Source organism: Lampris incognitus, chromosome 10, assembly GCF_029633865.1.
Source record: "Lampris incognitus isolate fLamInc1 chromosome 10, fLamInc1.hap2, whole genome shotgun sequence".
NCBI lineage: Eukaryota > Metazoa > Chordata > Actinopteri > Lampriformes > Lampridae > Lampris > Lampris incognitus.
Window position 1 is genome coordinate 45,013,358 of NC_079220.1, and position 17,799 is coordinate 45,031,156.

Consider the following 17,799-nt stretch of genomic DNA (forward strand, 5'->3'; position numbering starts at 1 on the left):
ATGACAAAAACAAAAACTAAGGGCCTATGGCAGGGGTGGGCAATCTTATCCAGAAAGGGTTGGTGTGGGTGAAGGTCTTTGTTCCAACCAAGCAGTTACACACCTGTGTCTCCTAATCAAGTTCCTCAGCAAAGACTCTACTGGTTGATTACTGGGATCAGGTGTCTAACTGCTTGGTTGGAACAAAAACCTTCATCCACACTGGCCCTTTCTGGATAAGACTGCCCACCCCTGCCTGGCCTATGGTTATGTGAAACATATGAAACACGATTTTTCCAAGTGAAACCACTCACATCCAGTTTGAGAATATTTCCAATGATGATCTCCAGAGTATCCCGTCGAATTGAGGGGATGTATACTGTCACTCTGAGGATATTATGAACGTAACACTCCTGCACACAGCAAATTAAAAAGATATTACCAATGTGAATCCATGTCCCAGACATACATAATCTATTAAGGATATTGATATTCCATGCAAACTTCAAAATTCTATGATTTTCTGTTATTTTGTCAGTGAAAAGAAAACACAACTTTGGGCATTGATCACAAACAATGTTTGGTATATTTGCACAGTAATATAAAACTTGCATTTCATGCCAGTGGGAGAGATTAGGACACACTTAAATATGCTAAAGTTACAGTCAAGAGCAATAAACTAAGACTGTATATGAAGTTACAATCTCTGCCAGATTAAAATACGGTTTGGTGTATTTTGCTTGAAATCATTTAGGTGGAACTCACCAAGGTCATGGGTGATTTCTGAACAAAAGGGAAGTTATCATTTAGAATGGGCATCAGGAAGTGACTGGTACTGAAAGGAGAGAAGAGTTTACAGTCCATCTAACCCAACAGCACAATACAAATAATATGCAGTCAATACGCAGCCAAATCCATACTTTTAGCCAGCAAACCCTACAAGAAGTTGAATATATGTGACTCAATGGTGTAGGGTTTGCAGAACAATTTTTTTTTTTTTTGCAGAATAAGTATTGACTTACGAAGGGACGTATCTGGTGATGACTTGCAATGCCTGGTGACAACGGCCAAAATTCTTGGTAAGGTCTTAACAAATGAAGGAAAGAGTTTGTTTTTCTTTAAAGTTAGTCTTTTCAGCAATGTCCTGCTTTCATTCATTTTCACACATGCACAGCCTCAAACTGCCTAGTTCAACCACAGTCTGCAACTGGCCAACAAACAGCTCCACTGAAGCAGAATGGGAAAAGTGCCAAAGGGCACTTTGACAATGGCTGTTTAGGGAGAGAGGACAGTTTCTCATTCACCATCCCTGTCCAGGGCGTTGTTAAGTGATTTTACATTACCCAACATAAACACAGGTTTGTCATTTTCTCTCAATTGTAAAAATGCATCTTAAATGTAGAAATCTCAGGTCTACAAGAAGTAGAAACAGTACCAGGAGTCTGAGTCCTGCCCCAATCTAAGAGCACCCAGCCATTTCTTAACTATGCCTCCCCTCCCCTCTAAACTTATTTAATCTTAAGAAAGCATACTTGAAAGGAGTTATGTGTGATATTTTGGCTTTCTTTAAACTAGTAAATATCAATAGGGGTTGCAGTATGGTATCGAATGAAAAAAATGTTAATGACTTGTGTCAGCTTCCTTTCAAATTGATTGATTTAACCTACTTTCCTCATCGTCCTCCGAATCTGAAATATTGACTCCTCCTTCACAGATCTTCACTCTCGCTGGAAAGAAAAACAGGTTATTCCTTGTCATCTCACTTCTTTTTTTTCCCCCTTTTTTTCTCCCCAATGTATCCAACCATTTACCCCACACTTACGAGCCGTCCCGGTTGGTGCTCCACCCTCTCTGCTGATCCAGGGAGGGCTGCAGACTACCACGTCTCCTCCAATACATGTGGAGTTGCCAGCCGCTTCTTTTCACCTGACAGTGGGGAGTTTCACCAGGGTGGGTGTAGCACGTGGGAGGATCACGCTATTCCCACCAGTTCCCCCTCCCCCCTGTACAGGCGCCCTGACCAACCAGAGGAGGCGCTAGTGCAGCGACCAGGACACATACCCACATTCAGCTTCCCACCTGCAGACACGGGCAATTGTGTCTGTAGGGACGCCTGACCAAGCTGGCGGAAACACGGGAATTCGAACCAGCGATCCCCGTGTTGGTAGGCAACGCAATAGACCGCTATGCTACCCGGACGGGACTAAGTTGATTTCTTAGTCCACTATTACATATGGCAAACGAGAATTTCCAAAGTGAAAAAACAGCTATTTGAAGTAATTTCATTGAGAGAGATTAACTCTTTAGTTCAGATGCACTTCACAGACACCACAGACATTCTATTTTTATCATGCGTGACTGATATGCGTGACTGATATCATGAGTGACTGATATACATGGCAATGTCACTAGTGGGACAACAAAAACTTCACCACCAGCGGATAATGGGGGAGTTGCACAAGAGACCAGCCTGTGCCAGGCCTTATTAGATCTGTTTTTAACTTGTGCCAAGATCTACTTAATTGTTGGTAGTGTTGTGTGAGCTCAATCATGACATATGGGTCATCAATACAGCAATTAGTGTTTCAGAATCAAAATGCATGAATCAGGTAAGAATTCTGTCATTATGGGAACAACGACAACAGTGGCATCTTACATGACAGCTGGTGATACCTCCTGATGTACAGTGTAACTATCAGCAACTCCTCTCAGGTGGCATTAAAATAAATGGTGCAAACTGCTATTCTATGCTCCTAGACCTTGTTCGATACAAAATTTTTGTTTTGTTTTTTTAATGTAAAAAACCCCAAAGCCAAATACTGGGTCCGGTTTGGAGTGATAAATGACAGACTGGTGTCTTGCTTATATCTTCTATTACAGTAAAATATTCACGGTTCTGTTTTTGCTCGATTAAATATTTTCATATCAAATTAACTCATGATTTCATTCAGGCAAAATTATTTGTGTAATTATGGGAATCACACATTCCTGTGAAAAGAGCTTGTAATTCAATGTTTGTAATCATGCTTTTGTGCAACTCCACAAAAGCACGAGTAAGTGTAAAATGTCTTGTTTTATAAAGGCATTTGTTTGTGCAGTATCGTAGGCTATGGACAGTGCATCACTATTCACTTTAAGACTTGGTGCTTCAGTGACTCTGCTGCAGCTGTATACTTATCCACTATGAGGCATGAATCATTAGCCCTGCAGCCAACATTTTACCACTAGATGTCAAGGTGATGAGGGATGAGAAACATTTTTGCATTCCTGGTTGTCATATAGGAAATGGCAGCTGAAATTGATGTTAAATTAGTTGGGGATGAATGTATGTCATTTAGGTGTAGCTTCAAACAGTCCCCAATACAGCAGTAGCAGTACAAGTAATCTCAATGAAAAATCTGAAACATGCTTCTGAAATCTGCTTGAACATGTCTTAAACAGACTCAACATCAAACTTCACATCATACTACACCAAAAGAAGCAAAGCTTAACTTGAAGAAAACACGTGAACATTAAGTATCACAACAGACATATGAGGTCAGAGAGAACCTATCTGTCAATGAAGGCTGAGACAGCACAGCAGCTATGGCCAAGGGTACCTACATGGTATAAAATGGGAGACCACCATCTTGAGGCAGGCGCAGAGATAGACAGTCTGGGCTGAGACCAGGTTACCGAGGAAGACAAGGTATTCCTCTACCACAGCCGGGCTCCGACCCAACCACTGAAGCTTCTAGAGAACACAAAGCCATATTGTTATGGATGGCACTAAAGAATACACAATACTGGATGGCAGTCATATTAAGGCCCAATATGGCTCCTTTTAGATAGCACAACATCATTAACTTGGGCAGAGCTTCTTCTACATTTTGCATTGGATGAAACACGAGACCCACCATGTCTGATCATAGACAGTAACACAATACACATGCTTCTCAAATGTATGGTAAAAAGTGCATGAATGTTTTCAACAAAAGTAACCTGAGTTCTACCAAAGCATTGTATAATACAATATTAAGAGTTCTCACTGCACTTTTAGAAATAGAGTGGACATCAGCTAAAATCAGTCATGGGCAAAATAGTCCATGACACTTGAGGGGTGGGGACTGTCAAGGGGTCCTCCCCCTGAAAACAAGCGCAAATACACACACACACACACACACACACACACACACATATATATATAGAAGAACCCCACTACAATGTAGCGGTTTGGTTATCCACCCGTCTAAATCTCCCTCCTCTTCATCCTGCCAGCTAACCGCCTTCCTCCTGCCCCTAAACCCCCACTCACTCCAACTCCCTCCCCCCAAATGCTCAGAATCATCTGAAATGCTGAGAAAAGTGGTTTTTAGCCATTTTTAGAAAATGCATAATTATTATAATTATTTTAATTTTCTGCTATTTTTCTGGTCCTCTCTGGAACAATACCTACCACCTCCAAAAAAAATTAGGATCATAAGTGCATTTTTGCAAAAATGCATTTATTTTACATAATGCCAAAACATTTCTAAGTCCCAGAAAAAAAATTTTATATAGGCGAAAAAAATCAAAGATGCTCAGAATCATCTGAAATGCCGAGAAAAGTGATTTTTAGCCATTTTTAGAAAAATGCATACTTGCATATTTATGCATAATTATGCATAATTATGCATAATTTTAGTTTTCTGGGATTTTTCCCGTACTCTCTGGAACAATACCTACCACCTCCAAAAAGAATTAGGATCATAAGTGCTTTAGTTTTCGGTCCCGCTATCTACACTAACTAACACACACACACACACTGACACCACACACATTCCGAAAATATATGAGTGACTAGAAGAACACCGCTACAGTGTAGCGGTTTGGTTATCCACCCGTCTAAATCTCCCTCCTCTTCATCCTGCCAGCTAACCGCCTTCCCCCTGCCCCTAAACCCCCCCCCCACTCCAACTCCCTCCCCCCAAATGCTCAGAATCATCTGAAATGCCGAGAAAAGTGGTGTTTAGCCATTTTTAGAATATGCATATTTTGCATAATTATGCATAATTATTATAATTATATTTTAATTTTCTTCTATTTTTCTGGTCCTCTCTGGAACAATACCTACCACCTCCAAAAAAAATTAGGATCATAAGTGCATTTTTGCAAAAATGCATATATTTTGCATAATGTCAAAACATTTCAGTCCCAGAAAGTTATAGGTGAAAAAAATCAAAGATGCTCAGAATCATCTGAAATGCCGAGAAAAGTGGTTTTTAGCCATTTTTAGAAAAATTCATATTTTGCATATTTATGCATAATTATGCATAACTTTAATTTTCTGGGATTTTCCCTTACTCTCTGAGACAAAACCTACCACCTCCAAAAAGAATTAGGATCATAAGTGCTTTAGTTTTCGGTCCCGCTATCTACACTAACTAACACACACACACACTAACACCACACACACACACACACACATTACGAAAATATATGAGTAGATATGAAATGGGGGAAAAAAACACAAAAACAAATTTCCTGAACTACTTCTCAACTTCCAATACTGTTTTTTGCAATATTTGTACATGGCAGACATCTCTAGTAAAGCATTATTCAATAACTGTGTTTGAAGTCCTCATCATCTCCTGGTTCCACAAACAGACTTTAAATTCTGAGTTTACCTCTTCAGTAGTTACAGCCCCAGTTATATCGATATACAATGATTTTGGCCGTCATTCAATGATGCACTGAACATTGTGTTGTGGTCCAGACGCAAGGCGCGTCTCCGCCTGTGTCTACCGGCAGGGTTCAATCAGCGCGCTCGTTGAGAGCCCAGCCACGCACCAGAGGCTCATCGGAGATCAGCGGACCTGAAGCCAATCTGCAGCCAGCTATAAGAGAAAACGCTGACGTGCAATCGGTGCCACATTGTGCCATCTAGTACGGTAGTTACCCAGTAGATCGCTAGACACTTTGGCTGTGTTTTTCTCCTGCAATTCCTATGTATGGTTCCTGAGTCTAATTCCGTGTCTCTCTCTCCCGTCCTCCCAGAACCCCCGGTGCTTCTCGGGCTCCGTCTTCCTCGCGTCCCTTGTGTTCCTCGGACCCCTCCCTTGTGCTCCCACGCTGCCTCCCGCCGAACCCCTACTCCTGGACTTGCGCATCACCAGCACGCACACGCACAAACACCCTCCAGTCATTTACATTCCTGCACACACGCACCACACTCGCCCCGCACACAAACACAGTCTTTTACACACCCCACATCCAGGACTCTAGTTGCACCATACACAACCTGCATTTCCCTTCCCTGAATATAAAGAAACGTGCCTACGGGCCTGACCCTGTCGGACCCCTGCACTGGTTCCTTTCCGACGCACAACACATTGTGGATGATAAAGGGGAAAGAATGGTCTAAACTGGAGAAATATGTATTTTCAAGGAACAGAGGAGGAATGGATCTGAGACATTTCTGTTGGATTTAAGAAATGTCAAACAGCTTAATATAGAGATTTACCACTGGTGTAGGGGCAGTGCTTCGCATATTCATTCCCTGGCGTGTTCTGACATACAGGGTATCCATCTGTCCACTCAACCCGCATGTCTTCTTCAGAAAACCTGGACTCTGAGACTCGGATGGACTACGAAGATAAAAAACAAGATGCCCAGGGGAAGGACGCTAACCCAGTAAAAGCTGAGGAGGCCAAGTACCCCAGCCTGGGCCAAAAGCCTGGAGGCTCTGACTTCCTTATAAAGAGGCTACAGAAAGGGCAAAAGTACTTTGACTCAGGTGACTACAACATGGCCAAGGCTGAGATGAAAAACAAGCAGCTACCTGTGGCAGGGCCCAAAAACAACTTGGTGACCAGGGATCACATTCCCACCCCACAGGACCTGCCACAGGGGAAAGTCCTCCTTGGTGACCAGCAAGCTAGCCAGCTAGCCTCCCTCATCTCAGAAAACCCCTACACACCCGTCAACACCCCAACCCCACCCCGGGGCTCCCAGTGATCGAACCCCCACTCACACCTGTCTCTCCCAAGATCCCTCCCCCCCAACTCCTTCTCTCTTTCACACACCAATGCTTCCCTATCCATCCCTCAGCACTACTTTGCTTTAATACATCAGGCAGAGTTGTATGGGTTAAACTCTGTATGCTTGGATGTGGATGGGGTAGGGTGGGAAGGACAAAGGTTTTGTTGCTGTTGTGATGGCAGTCTTCCCAACCTTTTGCCCACGAGCTGTTTTTTTTCTCTGCGCGCTCAACTCCTCATTGTCCCTTATATGGTGTGACCAATAGCTGCAATTTTATGCTACTTTTAACAACTTTTTTTTAAAAAAAATTTAATTGCTTGTTGGTTTGCCTGTACTATCTTCTGGATTTTATCCAATCATTGGTTGTTGCATGGAATTGATCGCACTGGAGTCTCCAACTCTGTAGTGCTTGCGCTGTATGTGGCAAGAACTGTATGGACTCGGCACTCTGCCGTGGCTGTAATCAGCGGTTTTATTTATTTATACTTCCTAGCTGAGATTTTTGTCTGATTTTTGGAAATACAACCATGTTCCCATTGTTGATCAGAACAGGGAGGGCTGTTGCTCTCAACATGCTTTTTACGCCAGTCCAAACTGGGCTGCACTGCACCCAGCAACGGCAACGCTAGAGACATATTTCTCTCCCCGAAGCATGTCTCGACCCAGCGTAGGAGTGTGAACTGTCCAGTCTGAAATCTGAGCTCCACTCCATCAAGAGCCTTTTGGATGATGTCCTCCAGCGGCAGTCTCTGCTCCTATCCCGGATGGATCTGCTGCAGCTGAACACTCCCTGCAGCTCTGAGAGCCCGGCAGAAGGCCCCACTCCCAGCCCATCCACTAATCAACCCCGCTCCTGGGTGTCCATTGTGAGGAAGGGGAGAAGGATTTCTCTTCCTCTGTTCTCTCCAGACGTGGATGATTTTCTCCCACTCTCAAATTTCTTTACTCCACTTGATCAGCTAACAGAGCTAACAGCTACTCATACACAGTCTGCTGTGGAGCTGCCTGCCCCAGTCCACTCCAGCAAGAGGAGGAAGCGTTGAAACGCCCCAACGACTCCGCTTCTCATGGGAAATGCCACAGATGTCTCTCTCCTCCTGCGGTCTCCAATCTCGAGTGCCCTCCAGCTGGCCCTGAGCCTCCAACCCACCCGCTCAACTGAGCACTGGAGGCAGCTGTGGCCAGTGTGACGTCATCTGCAGCAGCGTCTTGCCAGGTGAAACTGTTGATTGAAATCTGCTGCTCCTGACACTGCCCCAACCAATATGGCTGACAACATTCAAGTGTCTCTTTCTCCCAAGCTTTCTGTCTACAATGGGGGTTGTAGGGACAGATTATCTGAAATCTTTATTATTGATGACTCCACCATCAGATCTGTTGAACTCCCAGGTGCTATCACTTACTGTCTCTCTGATGGCAAAGTTGTAGACATGATTGAACTGTTTACAGTGCTCACCCCTCACCTTATACTCTAATTATCCATGTGGGCATGAAGGACATTATGAATAAACAATCGATCAAACTCCGCAAACTATTAGAGGTTCTTGCAACCACAATCCAGAGTCTGGGAAAAAAATCTGCATTTTTTTCTGGTCCCATTCCCTCGTTCAAAATGCCCAGAGCATTTTAGCCATCCCTACAGTCTATGAATGGCTGAAAACCGTCTGCATTGCAACTGGGCAATTGTGCGAGTCCTGCCTGGGAAGCATCTGTGTGCAGGACAAACGGTTCAGTCAGGTCTTGGTAGCCAAGGATCAGCAGGCTGGAGACATTGTCCACCAGATGGCACATGACCTGGTGATGATTCTCAGTCCATGGAACTGGTGTTGCTGAGGGTAGCTGTCCTTGCTTCCCGTTCTTTGTTTTCCTTCTTCTGGCACTTTTCGTAGGAGTCTGGGCAGTGGGTGGGACCGATAATAGTTCACATAAGGGATTAGTTATGTGAGAAAACTCTTGAATATATGACCTATAGTAAGAAAGAAGCCCAACATCTGCCTGACCTCTCTTACTGTGCTGGGGTGTCTTTCTTTTAGAGCCTGTACAGGAGCCACTTCTGCTGGGTTAATACTATGCCATAGTATTACTATGGCCTTCTTTTGAGACAATCCTGCCCAAAAATCTCACTCGACTTAAATAATTCACATTTCTTCGCTGTTAACTTTACTCCATGTTGCTCATATCAACACAGGACTGCTCTTATGCATTCTACATGGTCCTCGAAGGACTTACTATTAACTAAGTTGTCATCTAGGTAAGGCAGGCAAATGTCATCACGCAAACCCCACAGACACTCCTCCATACTTTTTTGAAATTCAGCAGGCCAGAACTCTGGCCAAAAGGAATCCTCACCCATTGGTATAGGTTCCATGGAGAGATGAAGGTGATGAGCGGCTGACTTTCCTCATCGACAAAGCCTTGGTGGTACGCCTTGCCTTGGTCTAGTACTGAAAACCACGAGCTCCCACTGAGACTGTCTAGCATGTCCTGTATCCTACGAATAGGATGTCTGTCTGGCACTGACTTTTGATTCAGCTCGCGGTAATCCACATACAGTCTCAATTCATCTGATTTCTTTCTCTCACACACACACTATGGGTGATGAGTAAGGTGATTTGGTCTTGTGACCCAGCCACAACCATCAGTGTCCCACCATTGCCACTACTGTCTGCAGGAAGAATGCATAGACAGGAGGTCACAGACATGTACAGGTTGTTCGACTACAATCTCTTGTTCCAAGTTATGTTAGAAGCACCACTGGCAGGAACACAAGACACTGTGTAGCGCAGGCAGGCTAGTTGAACAACACTCAGCTGAGGAAGCGGTACAAAAAGACAAATTAACAAAACTATGCTTGCAGCCAGGAACTCAGATGGATGCAGGATTGTCTTGCAACTGGCAGTGTTTTTATTTTAACAGTTTATTTTAAATCATTTATAATTACAGCAAGAGCACAATATGCTCATTCAACATCCACCCGCATGCTTCCTCGGCTGCGTCCAAGAACTCTCAAAAAAAAAAAAGAAAAAAACTTAACTTCTTCCACGACTGCAAAGTCTAACGACGAACAATTTCTTCTTTTTTAAAATTCCCTTTCTCTGACTCAACTGCATCCCCTAGTGGCGGGAGTATACAACACGTCGTTGTAAACTCCCGACTCTCAGGCGTTTATAAACCTCTCACACATTCATAAACCTCTCATACATTTATAAATAAAGGATGTTTATTTTATAATGTATTCTCTTTTTGTGTAACTACTGTTTTTTTTTCCTGGTACAACATAACTCCTGCTTCCAAGAGAAGAAAAATAGGGGGTTTACGTGATAGATACAATGACTGTTTGGACAGCGCAGAAATTATCTTAAGACTTTAGAAAGTACAGGAATACTAAGAATGTTTCAGATGTGTGGGAGTAATTAAAGATTTTTCTGTCAGTATTTGAAATGAATTTTTACATTAGTAAAAAAAAAACAGCTTAATTTAGAAACACAGCCATACGTATATTGTTGACTTAACTTTGTCGTTGCTGTGGTCAGTGAAACATTTAACTGGGCTGCTTTAGCGTGATTAACACAAAACAGACTTTTCAATCTTATTCTTTGGCCAAGCAACATTTAGAGACACAGGCCTACTCAAGACTTTTGGTATGTTGTATCGTAAAACTCTGCCAAACAGAAGAGCAATGAAGTCTTTGAAAGGCCTAAAAAACGCCCACTTGTTGGTTCCTTATACCAAAGTTTATTCCTTCATTCTTTGCAGGGTGAGCGCACATGCCCAAAAAGGTTAAAAAGTTAAGTTAGTGATTTCAGAAGAGTGAAAAGTTCTTCTGGCAAAAATTAATCTTGCTTTCATAGAGGTAATATTTCTTCATGAATGCCAAGAATTACAAGAACCGTTTCAAAAGACTGGCTCATTTACTTAATCCCTTTTTCCAGATGTGTACATTATATGGGCTTCCATACTCACCAGAACTGTGTAGATCAGCTTTTCATGGTCTTTATTGAGGTGGGTGACACAATTACGAAACTCTTGGAGCCAGATGATGATCTGAGCATCCTGTAAGACAAAGGAGTGTACTTTATTCCACAAAGACAGAATGAATAGAGCCAAATGGGCATTCAATTACATATGAGAATTTTGTGCACCTTTATGTCAGGATCAGCCAGCTGATGATTCAACAGTTCGTAGTCAGATGAGTCTCCCTGAAATCAAAAAGAATTCAAAGTCAGGTACTAATACTGCACATTCCCCACAGAAGTCAAATTCAATAATACAAAAGCACTTGGCTTTATTGTGTAGTTGGCTGACCGTATTACAGACATTAAATTAAACTGTCTTGAGATCTTGGTGCTATTCATTTGTAAAGCAAAAATTCTGCCCCATGGACAAAATCTTGGCCATGTAATGCGTGTGCAGAATTTGCGGGAGTGCAGGGGGACCACTGCCCCCCCTGGTGGCTGAAACGGGTAATTGCATTGTTTCAAAAATGAGTGGCGCCAGTAATGAGAGACGACATCAATGAATCACACAACGCAGATGGTAACGTGCGGCAGCGGCCATTTAGTTAACACAGGAAGAACAACCGAGACTGCAATGCAGGCAGACCGGAAGGGAGGCTTGGTAACTATAGCAACCACAACCAATACTGGCGTCACCCCTTTTTTTCCAAAAGAAAGACCCCCCCCCCCCCCCCCGTCACACAGTACAACAATAACACCACAGAACACCAGGCAACATCACAGCTCAGGCTATAGAACTAGACCTGTAAGGTAAGACAAAACATTATCACCAGTACACACAACCAACTGGCCTAAAGTTCAAAGTCCTCTAAATGCCACGGCAAGCGCCGGCAACGCTCCGAGCGTCGAGGTGCAAGAGCAGGCACACACTCGCCAGGGGAGCTCCCCCCCCAGGCTCGACCTCGACAGGAGGAACAGTCTCATCCCCCGGCCTCATATCGTTATCACAAGGCAGGCAAGGTGCAGGTGGGGGCTCGGCAATGGCTGGCGGTATGTCAGGGCAGTGCGGGGCAGGGTTGTCCAAGTCCTCATCAGATGCGAAATCGTCCGCGAGGGGTTCAGAGGCCATAGAGGGACCTTCCACTTTGTAGCAGTCACCCAGCCTGACCCTGTAGGAGGTGTGACGGAGTTGAGACCCCGCGAACTTCTGGATATTGCACCATGCCATGCTCGTGACGAGGTACCCGTCACGGGCCTTTGACTTATTCCGGTCACCATACTGGTACACCAATTCCTCAGGTCGAATGGCGGGGGGCACGGCCACACGACCACAGGGCACCTTTGACTTCATGCTGTACGGATGGTTGGTGACACGCTCCGAGTGTTGTTCCAAGACGAGGTCCTGGTCGACCACAGGCAACTGCCTATGGGAGAACTGGTCACGCTGAAGCAGCACTTCACGGGCAGGCAATCCACGTGACCCAACACGACTGTTCAGGTTGGCCATAGCGACAGAGAGTAACAGGGGAGTAACAGCCCTAGTTAGGCTCGAGACAAAGAATCTCCCCCTGAATCTCTTGAACAGCCTTCTCCGCCACTGGGTTCTTATTGACATTCTTGGTGTTGCTCACCCCAACAACTAGTCTGTGCATAGCGAGGGCCCCATCCGCTGCCAATGCAGCAAAACCAGGGGCAGGGTCAGTCCTGATCACAGCAAAGGGGCCGTCGAGAGGGCACAGACCCACACGTAAGCGGGTTAAAGCATCCGAGAGTGTCTCTGCGCTCGTCGTCGATGAGACTCCGTCTGAGGTCAGAGCACTCTGCCTGTATGGCAAGCCAGGCCGACCTGTTGGTGAAGGGCAGAGGTAGGACAGGTCCCATGTTCACCCTGGCCTGGAACGGACCCACAGCGCAATTATATCCTTCAAAGTGGGGATCAAACACTACATCAAACTATGCAGGGCGCGGAACTCATCTCTGATGTCAGCAGGCATGATGTTATCTGGGTCCAGAGCGACAAGGTCAGAGGACAAGGCTGACATGGTCGTCGGGGCCGGTTTGGGGGGATCAGCTGGCATGGCGGCGTCACTGAGTAACGGGACATATGTGGCGCGGACACGGCATAGGTGGAGGCTTTTCTGGACCAGCCGCGGCTCGCCAGTGACATTTGGGACACGGATCTTCCCGGACACACCCTATAGCAAAGTTGGGGCAGGCCACTGCTGTGTGTCAGACTGGTCACATGAGACATCGACGTGTGGTTCAACAGCCAGCTCACTGTCCACAATGCACAGCTCAGGAGGCAGCTCGAGCTCGATGTACTCCCCTGGCCATACAGTAGATTTATCCAGAGCGCGGAGCACGTGCGCACGACATACGGCATGGCTGTCCATCGGTGTTTGGAGGGTGCCGTAGCGGTATATATCCTCGCCCAAGCAGATTTGTTGTTTGGCTGGTCTGATGGAGACGTCGTTCTTTTCCATAAAGGGAATTCCAGCCAGGATGTCAGATTCGAGGTTCTCAACGACGAGGCCCTCAAAATAGAGGTCATGGCCATCTCTCTGGAAGTGTGTCTGTGTCTCTCCCAATACTTTCACAAGGGACGAGCCATCTGCTTGGAATGCGGACTGTGTACTTCCTGTGACGGTGTCGCCCAGCCTGGTCGCGCATGAGGCCCTCATCATGTTGCCTGTTGCCCCACTATCAACGGTGAGACGCACAGGGCAGTGTCCATGGAAGGCATCGAGGTAAGGGGACTGTTTGATAAGTACACGTTTCACACCACTAGATGGCGCTGGCTCCCCACTAACGCACTCCTCTACCTCATCATCAGTCTCGACCTGCTCTCCCAAAACCTGGCGCAACTTTGCCATGTACATTTTATCTTGGGGGGCAGAAAGGAACATTTGCTGAGGAAATGATTATCAGGCCTGCCGGCACATTTACAAAGGGGACATGACCTCCTTGTCCAGACAGGGATGAATTGCTTTGACTTGGGGAGTTCAGACACAGCCCCGGTGCACTGAAAGCCATAATGTAGACGAATAGCTTGCCATATGCCGTCAATAGATGTGGAGTTCCTGACTATGATGTGATGAGAGATTACAGGACAATAATTGGCTATCTGGCCCAACATTAGCTCTAACATGGCTACCTTCTGTTCTTTATTGCAACGTTGGGGCGAGGGAATATCTTCACCGTCATCTGTGAATCCCCGGACAGGGGACGTTTTAGACTTCTTCTCCCACTCCACGCCATCGTGCAGGAAGGGGGCAAACCCGGCGTCGAGCGACAGTATATAAAGCAGGTTCTGACGCCAGTCTCAAAAGAGTTCACCGTCTCGGTCTTTGTTAAACACCACTGCGTCGGTGCTCTTTGTGTCGCCATGCTGCCCACTTAGCTAGCACAACTGTGTCTGAGCTAGCCCAGCTGCGTCTGGTGGTAGACGTAACTACTCTGTGATTCCCCTGGAAGGGCTACCGCGATTAGTTCCGTAAATATCAGTCCTCGGGACGTAAGTCTGGTAAGCGCTGCCACCACGCCAGTAATGAGACGACATCAATGAATCACACAACGCAGATGGTAACATGCGGCAGCAGCCATTTAGTTAACACAGGAAGAACAACCGAGACTGCAACGCAGGCAGACCGGAAGGGAGGCTTGGTAACTATAGCAACCACAACCAATACTGGCGTGGAATAATTACGTTTGGCATGACCAGATATTTTATCAATATTTTAAATAACACAAAACAACTAAATGGTACTAGGTAATACATCTGAGTTCATATACTGCTTTAGTAAAAAAAAAATGTTCAGGGCTCTGGGTCATGTGACGAGTGACACGTATGCTAACGTAAATCGAACCAGCGATTCTCAGCTAGCATACATGGGTAATAACGTTGTAGTTATCTAGTCGGCACGAAAATATGGACATAAGGAGATTTTTAAAACGTCGAGCTCCAGATGACACAAATGGTCAGCCATTGGGATCTAACAAGGATACAACACAAACGTCAATAACCGATGATGACGATAGGCAAAACGATACTGTTGTAAACTTGGAGGAAACTTCGAGCAGCTCTGGATTAGCAGCAACTGCTAGCAGTCCTGACGGTCACCCCGCAGATGCACTAGCCGAACTAGGTAACACAGATGATCTTGGAGAAAAACACGGCTGTCCTAAGCAACCTACTCTGCCCCAATTCCCCTCAAAATGTTTTGGAAGTACAAAGCGATCGTTTTCCACTTAAGTCGAACACTTCCTTAATTCCTCGAGATGCCCCTTTGATTTAGGACTTTAGTTACGTTGGGGCTGTTGCATTTAGTTTAATTTTGAAGTGTCGGGGCATTCCGCCACCTTGTGTCTATTGCGTTCCAAGACAGCCGTGCCGTGATTGGATTTCATAAAGGCGAATTGTTAAATTGTTAGGATGTAATTTCAAATCTGCTTTAAAGATAAACATATATGTTTATTTAACATGTTTGTTTTGTCCATATCTGCTCGTGCTGTGTTCCCAGGGTGGTAGGTCAGGTCTCAGCTGTTACAATGAGTTTTTGCTTTTTTTGCCCCCCCTGGCTCGAATGTCAAACTCCGCCTATGATGTAATGTGAAACAAGACATAACTGGTCAAAGATGGGTTACAATAGGACAACATCTCTCATCAGGCAACAGATAAGCCACAATATGTGAAAATTATACTATCAAATATTTGGTTTCATAGTTAAATGGACCCGAGTCTGACCACTGCATACTTCAGTCCATCATTTGCCAAACAACATCACACTTTGTAACCCTTTAGTCCGAGACAACGTTGCTTCTTATATATGCAGACCAAACACATTTTATAACAAAAGCCTTGTACATGTGGGAGTTTGCGACCTAGGCTTTGCAATTAGACCACAGTGACCCACTTGAGCACGAACAGGTATGGGCAAATTGTTTTTTGTTTTTTTGCAGGTACCCAAGTCGACCAATTTTCCCTCCTGGACAAACAAATCATGGCACTGCAAAGCCCAGCTGACAACTAGAGATTTTTGCCTTCTCTGTTTTTGGCGCTTTGCTCGAGTTGTACGACATTGAATGATGGATAAAATGATAAATAACAGATCCCCCTCACACACACACACAAACAGCAATCATCAAACTACAATATGTACTCACCTAGCAACCACCAGGCAACACCGTAGCCACTGCTTCCCTACCTCATGTAAAGACCCATCAGTTTCCAATCATTTCTCAACACCCCGGCAATAACATGAAAACGAATGAATGAAAGCCAATTTATTTGACATTGTATTCTTACAATGAATTTGTTCTCTGCATTTAACCCATCCTGTTGTATAGGTGCAGTGGGCAGCTGCAGCGCCCGGGGACCAACCCGTTCTTCTTTCCATTGCCTTGATCATGGGCACAGACAGGAGTTTTAACCCTAACATACATGTCTTGCTGATGGTGGGAGGAAACCGGAGCACCCGGAGGGAACCCACACAGACATGGGGAGAACATGCAAAGTCCACACAGAAAGGACACACAGAATGACCTCCTAGCCATACTCCAGTAACCACCCTTTATAATGGAGATAATCTTCCCCTTTACTGTTCACTGCCTTTAAAATCAATTGTTTTACACTCTTCAATGCTTTTAACATGTTCACAAAACTTTTAAATTGTTTGAAATCATTACAACTGAAAACAATAAAGCACATTTCTACAATATTTATGATGTCAATAAGAGAAATGTTGCTTAATATAAACTCAGAAAGCACACCGATTTTCTTCAGGACATGTAAACCTTCCTAGTTCACGCCAGGTAAAAGGCAGGATGGAGATGACTTCTTTGAAAAGTGTGCACAAGTGATTCTGATCAAATGCATTATCATATCAGATACCTGTCATCGTTCCGGCTCATTTTGTTTAGGTTTTTTGATTTAGTCCTTAATTTATTTTGACAGGTCAAATTATCAATAGCATTTTCAATGGGGACTTACAGTCAGAACTCCGGTTCTTCCCTTACAATTCACTTGTCAAAGCTTCAAGCATAACAAATATTAACAATCAACTCGAAAAAGTTGTTTACTTGTGTTGTGAGCAGTTTAACTTTGAAAACGATCACCGGTTCCACCACATTTGTTTATCAAGGCTTGCGTGACAGTGGTATACGCAACTTACCCGTTTATATTTAGCTAATGTGTCCAAGACACTGCATCCAAACCTTACAGTTTTCACCGGAGGGGTGTTGAGGAAGTCCCGATCCTCGGTTTCCATATTACAGTGTGCTGCAAAGCAAACGTCGCTTTATACCTGTTTAACTTTAAAATGCTTCAACCAAGACGAAGTAAAACAGCTAATTTCCATGTGCCACCTTGGCATGCCGCCTACAGCTTTTCTAAACGATGGGACTATATTAGCTATAAGGGCTAACAAGCGTGAGAAAAGATCTGGAGTGTAAGTTTAAATTTCAGTCCAGCGTTTGAAATCACGTTAAATGACTGTTGTCGGGTTATAGCCAACGCACAAAAAAAACACAAAAAAATCAAGGGAACCACACATGACGGAGCGTCTTCGCACTGAATGTGAACATGTGTTAGTTTCAACACAACAGGAAGTGATCACCCATTTACGGAAGTCCGCGGGAAGTTGTTTTTTTCTGCAATTACAAAATGTAGTAAAGCGGGCTATCCACTAGTGGGGAATAGAGGGTCTGTGAAAGAATACGCTGGGTAGAGAAGATGATGCAGCAGCGGCAACGTCAGTAAGAGATGACGCAAAGTGTAGTTGTTCATGAATATTATGTTGAGTACAAATAAAGTACCCAAACCCCTGCCCACCTTAGTCGACTTACTATACAAAACCTTACAAAAGAC

The 17,799-nt window shown here is 44.6% G+C and overlaps 1 protein-coding gene across 1 annotated transcript in view; it reads right to left on the reverse strand.

Annotated features, from left to right (window-relative positions):
- Positions 1 to 17,521, reverse strand: part of rrn3 (RRN3 homolog, RNA polymerase I transcription factor) — a 54,066-nt gene extending 36,545 nt beyond the window's left edge. The window contains exons 1-8 of the mRNA XM_056287679.1: positions 17,105 to 17,521; positions 11,121 to 11,177; positions 10,942 to 11,031; positions 3,583 to 3,712; positions 1,647 to 1,706; positions 1,002 to 1,065; positions 745 to 814; positions 294 to 392 (exon numbers count right to left, since the gene is read on the reverse strand). Of these exons, the coding sequence (XP_056143654.1) occupies positions 294 to 392; positions 745 to 814; positions 1,002 to 1,065; positions 1,647 to 1,706; positions 3,583 to 3,712; positions 10,942 to 11,031; positions 11,121 to 11,177; positions 17,105 to 17,200 (666 nt within the window). The 5' untranslated portion in view covers positions 17,201 to 17,521. The remainder of the gene's footprint in view (positions 1 to 293; positions 393 to 744; positions 815 to 1,001; positions 1,066 to 1,646; positions 1,707 to 3,582; positions 3,713 to 10,941; positions 11,032 to 11,120; positions 11,178 to 17,104) is intronic.
- Between the last annotated feature and the right edge of the window lie 278 nt (positions 17,522 to 17,799).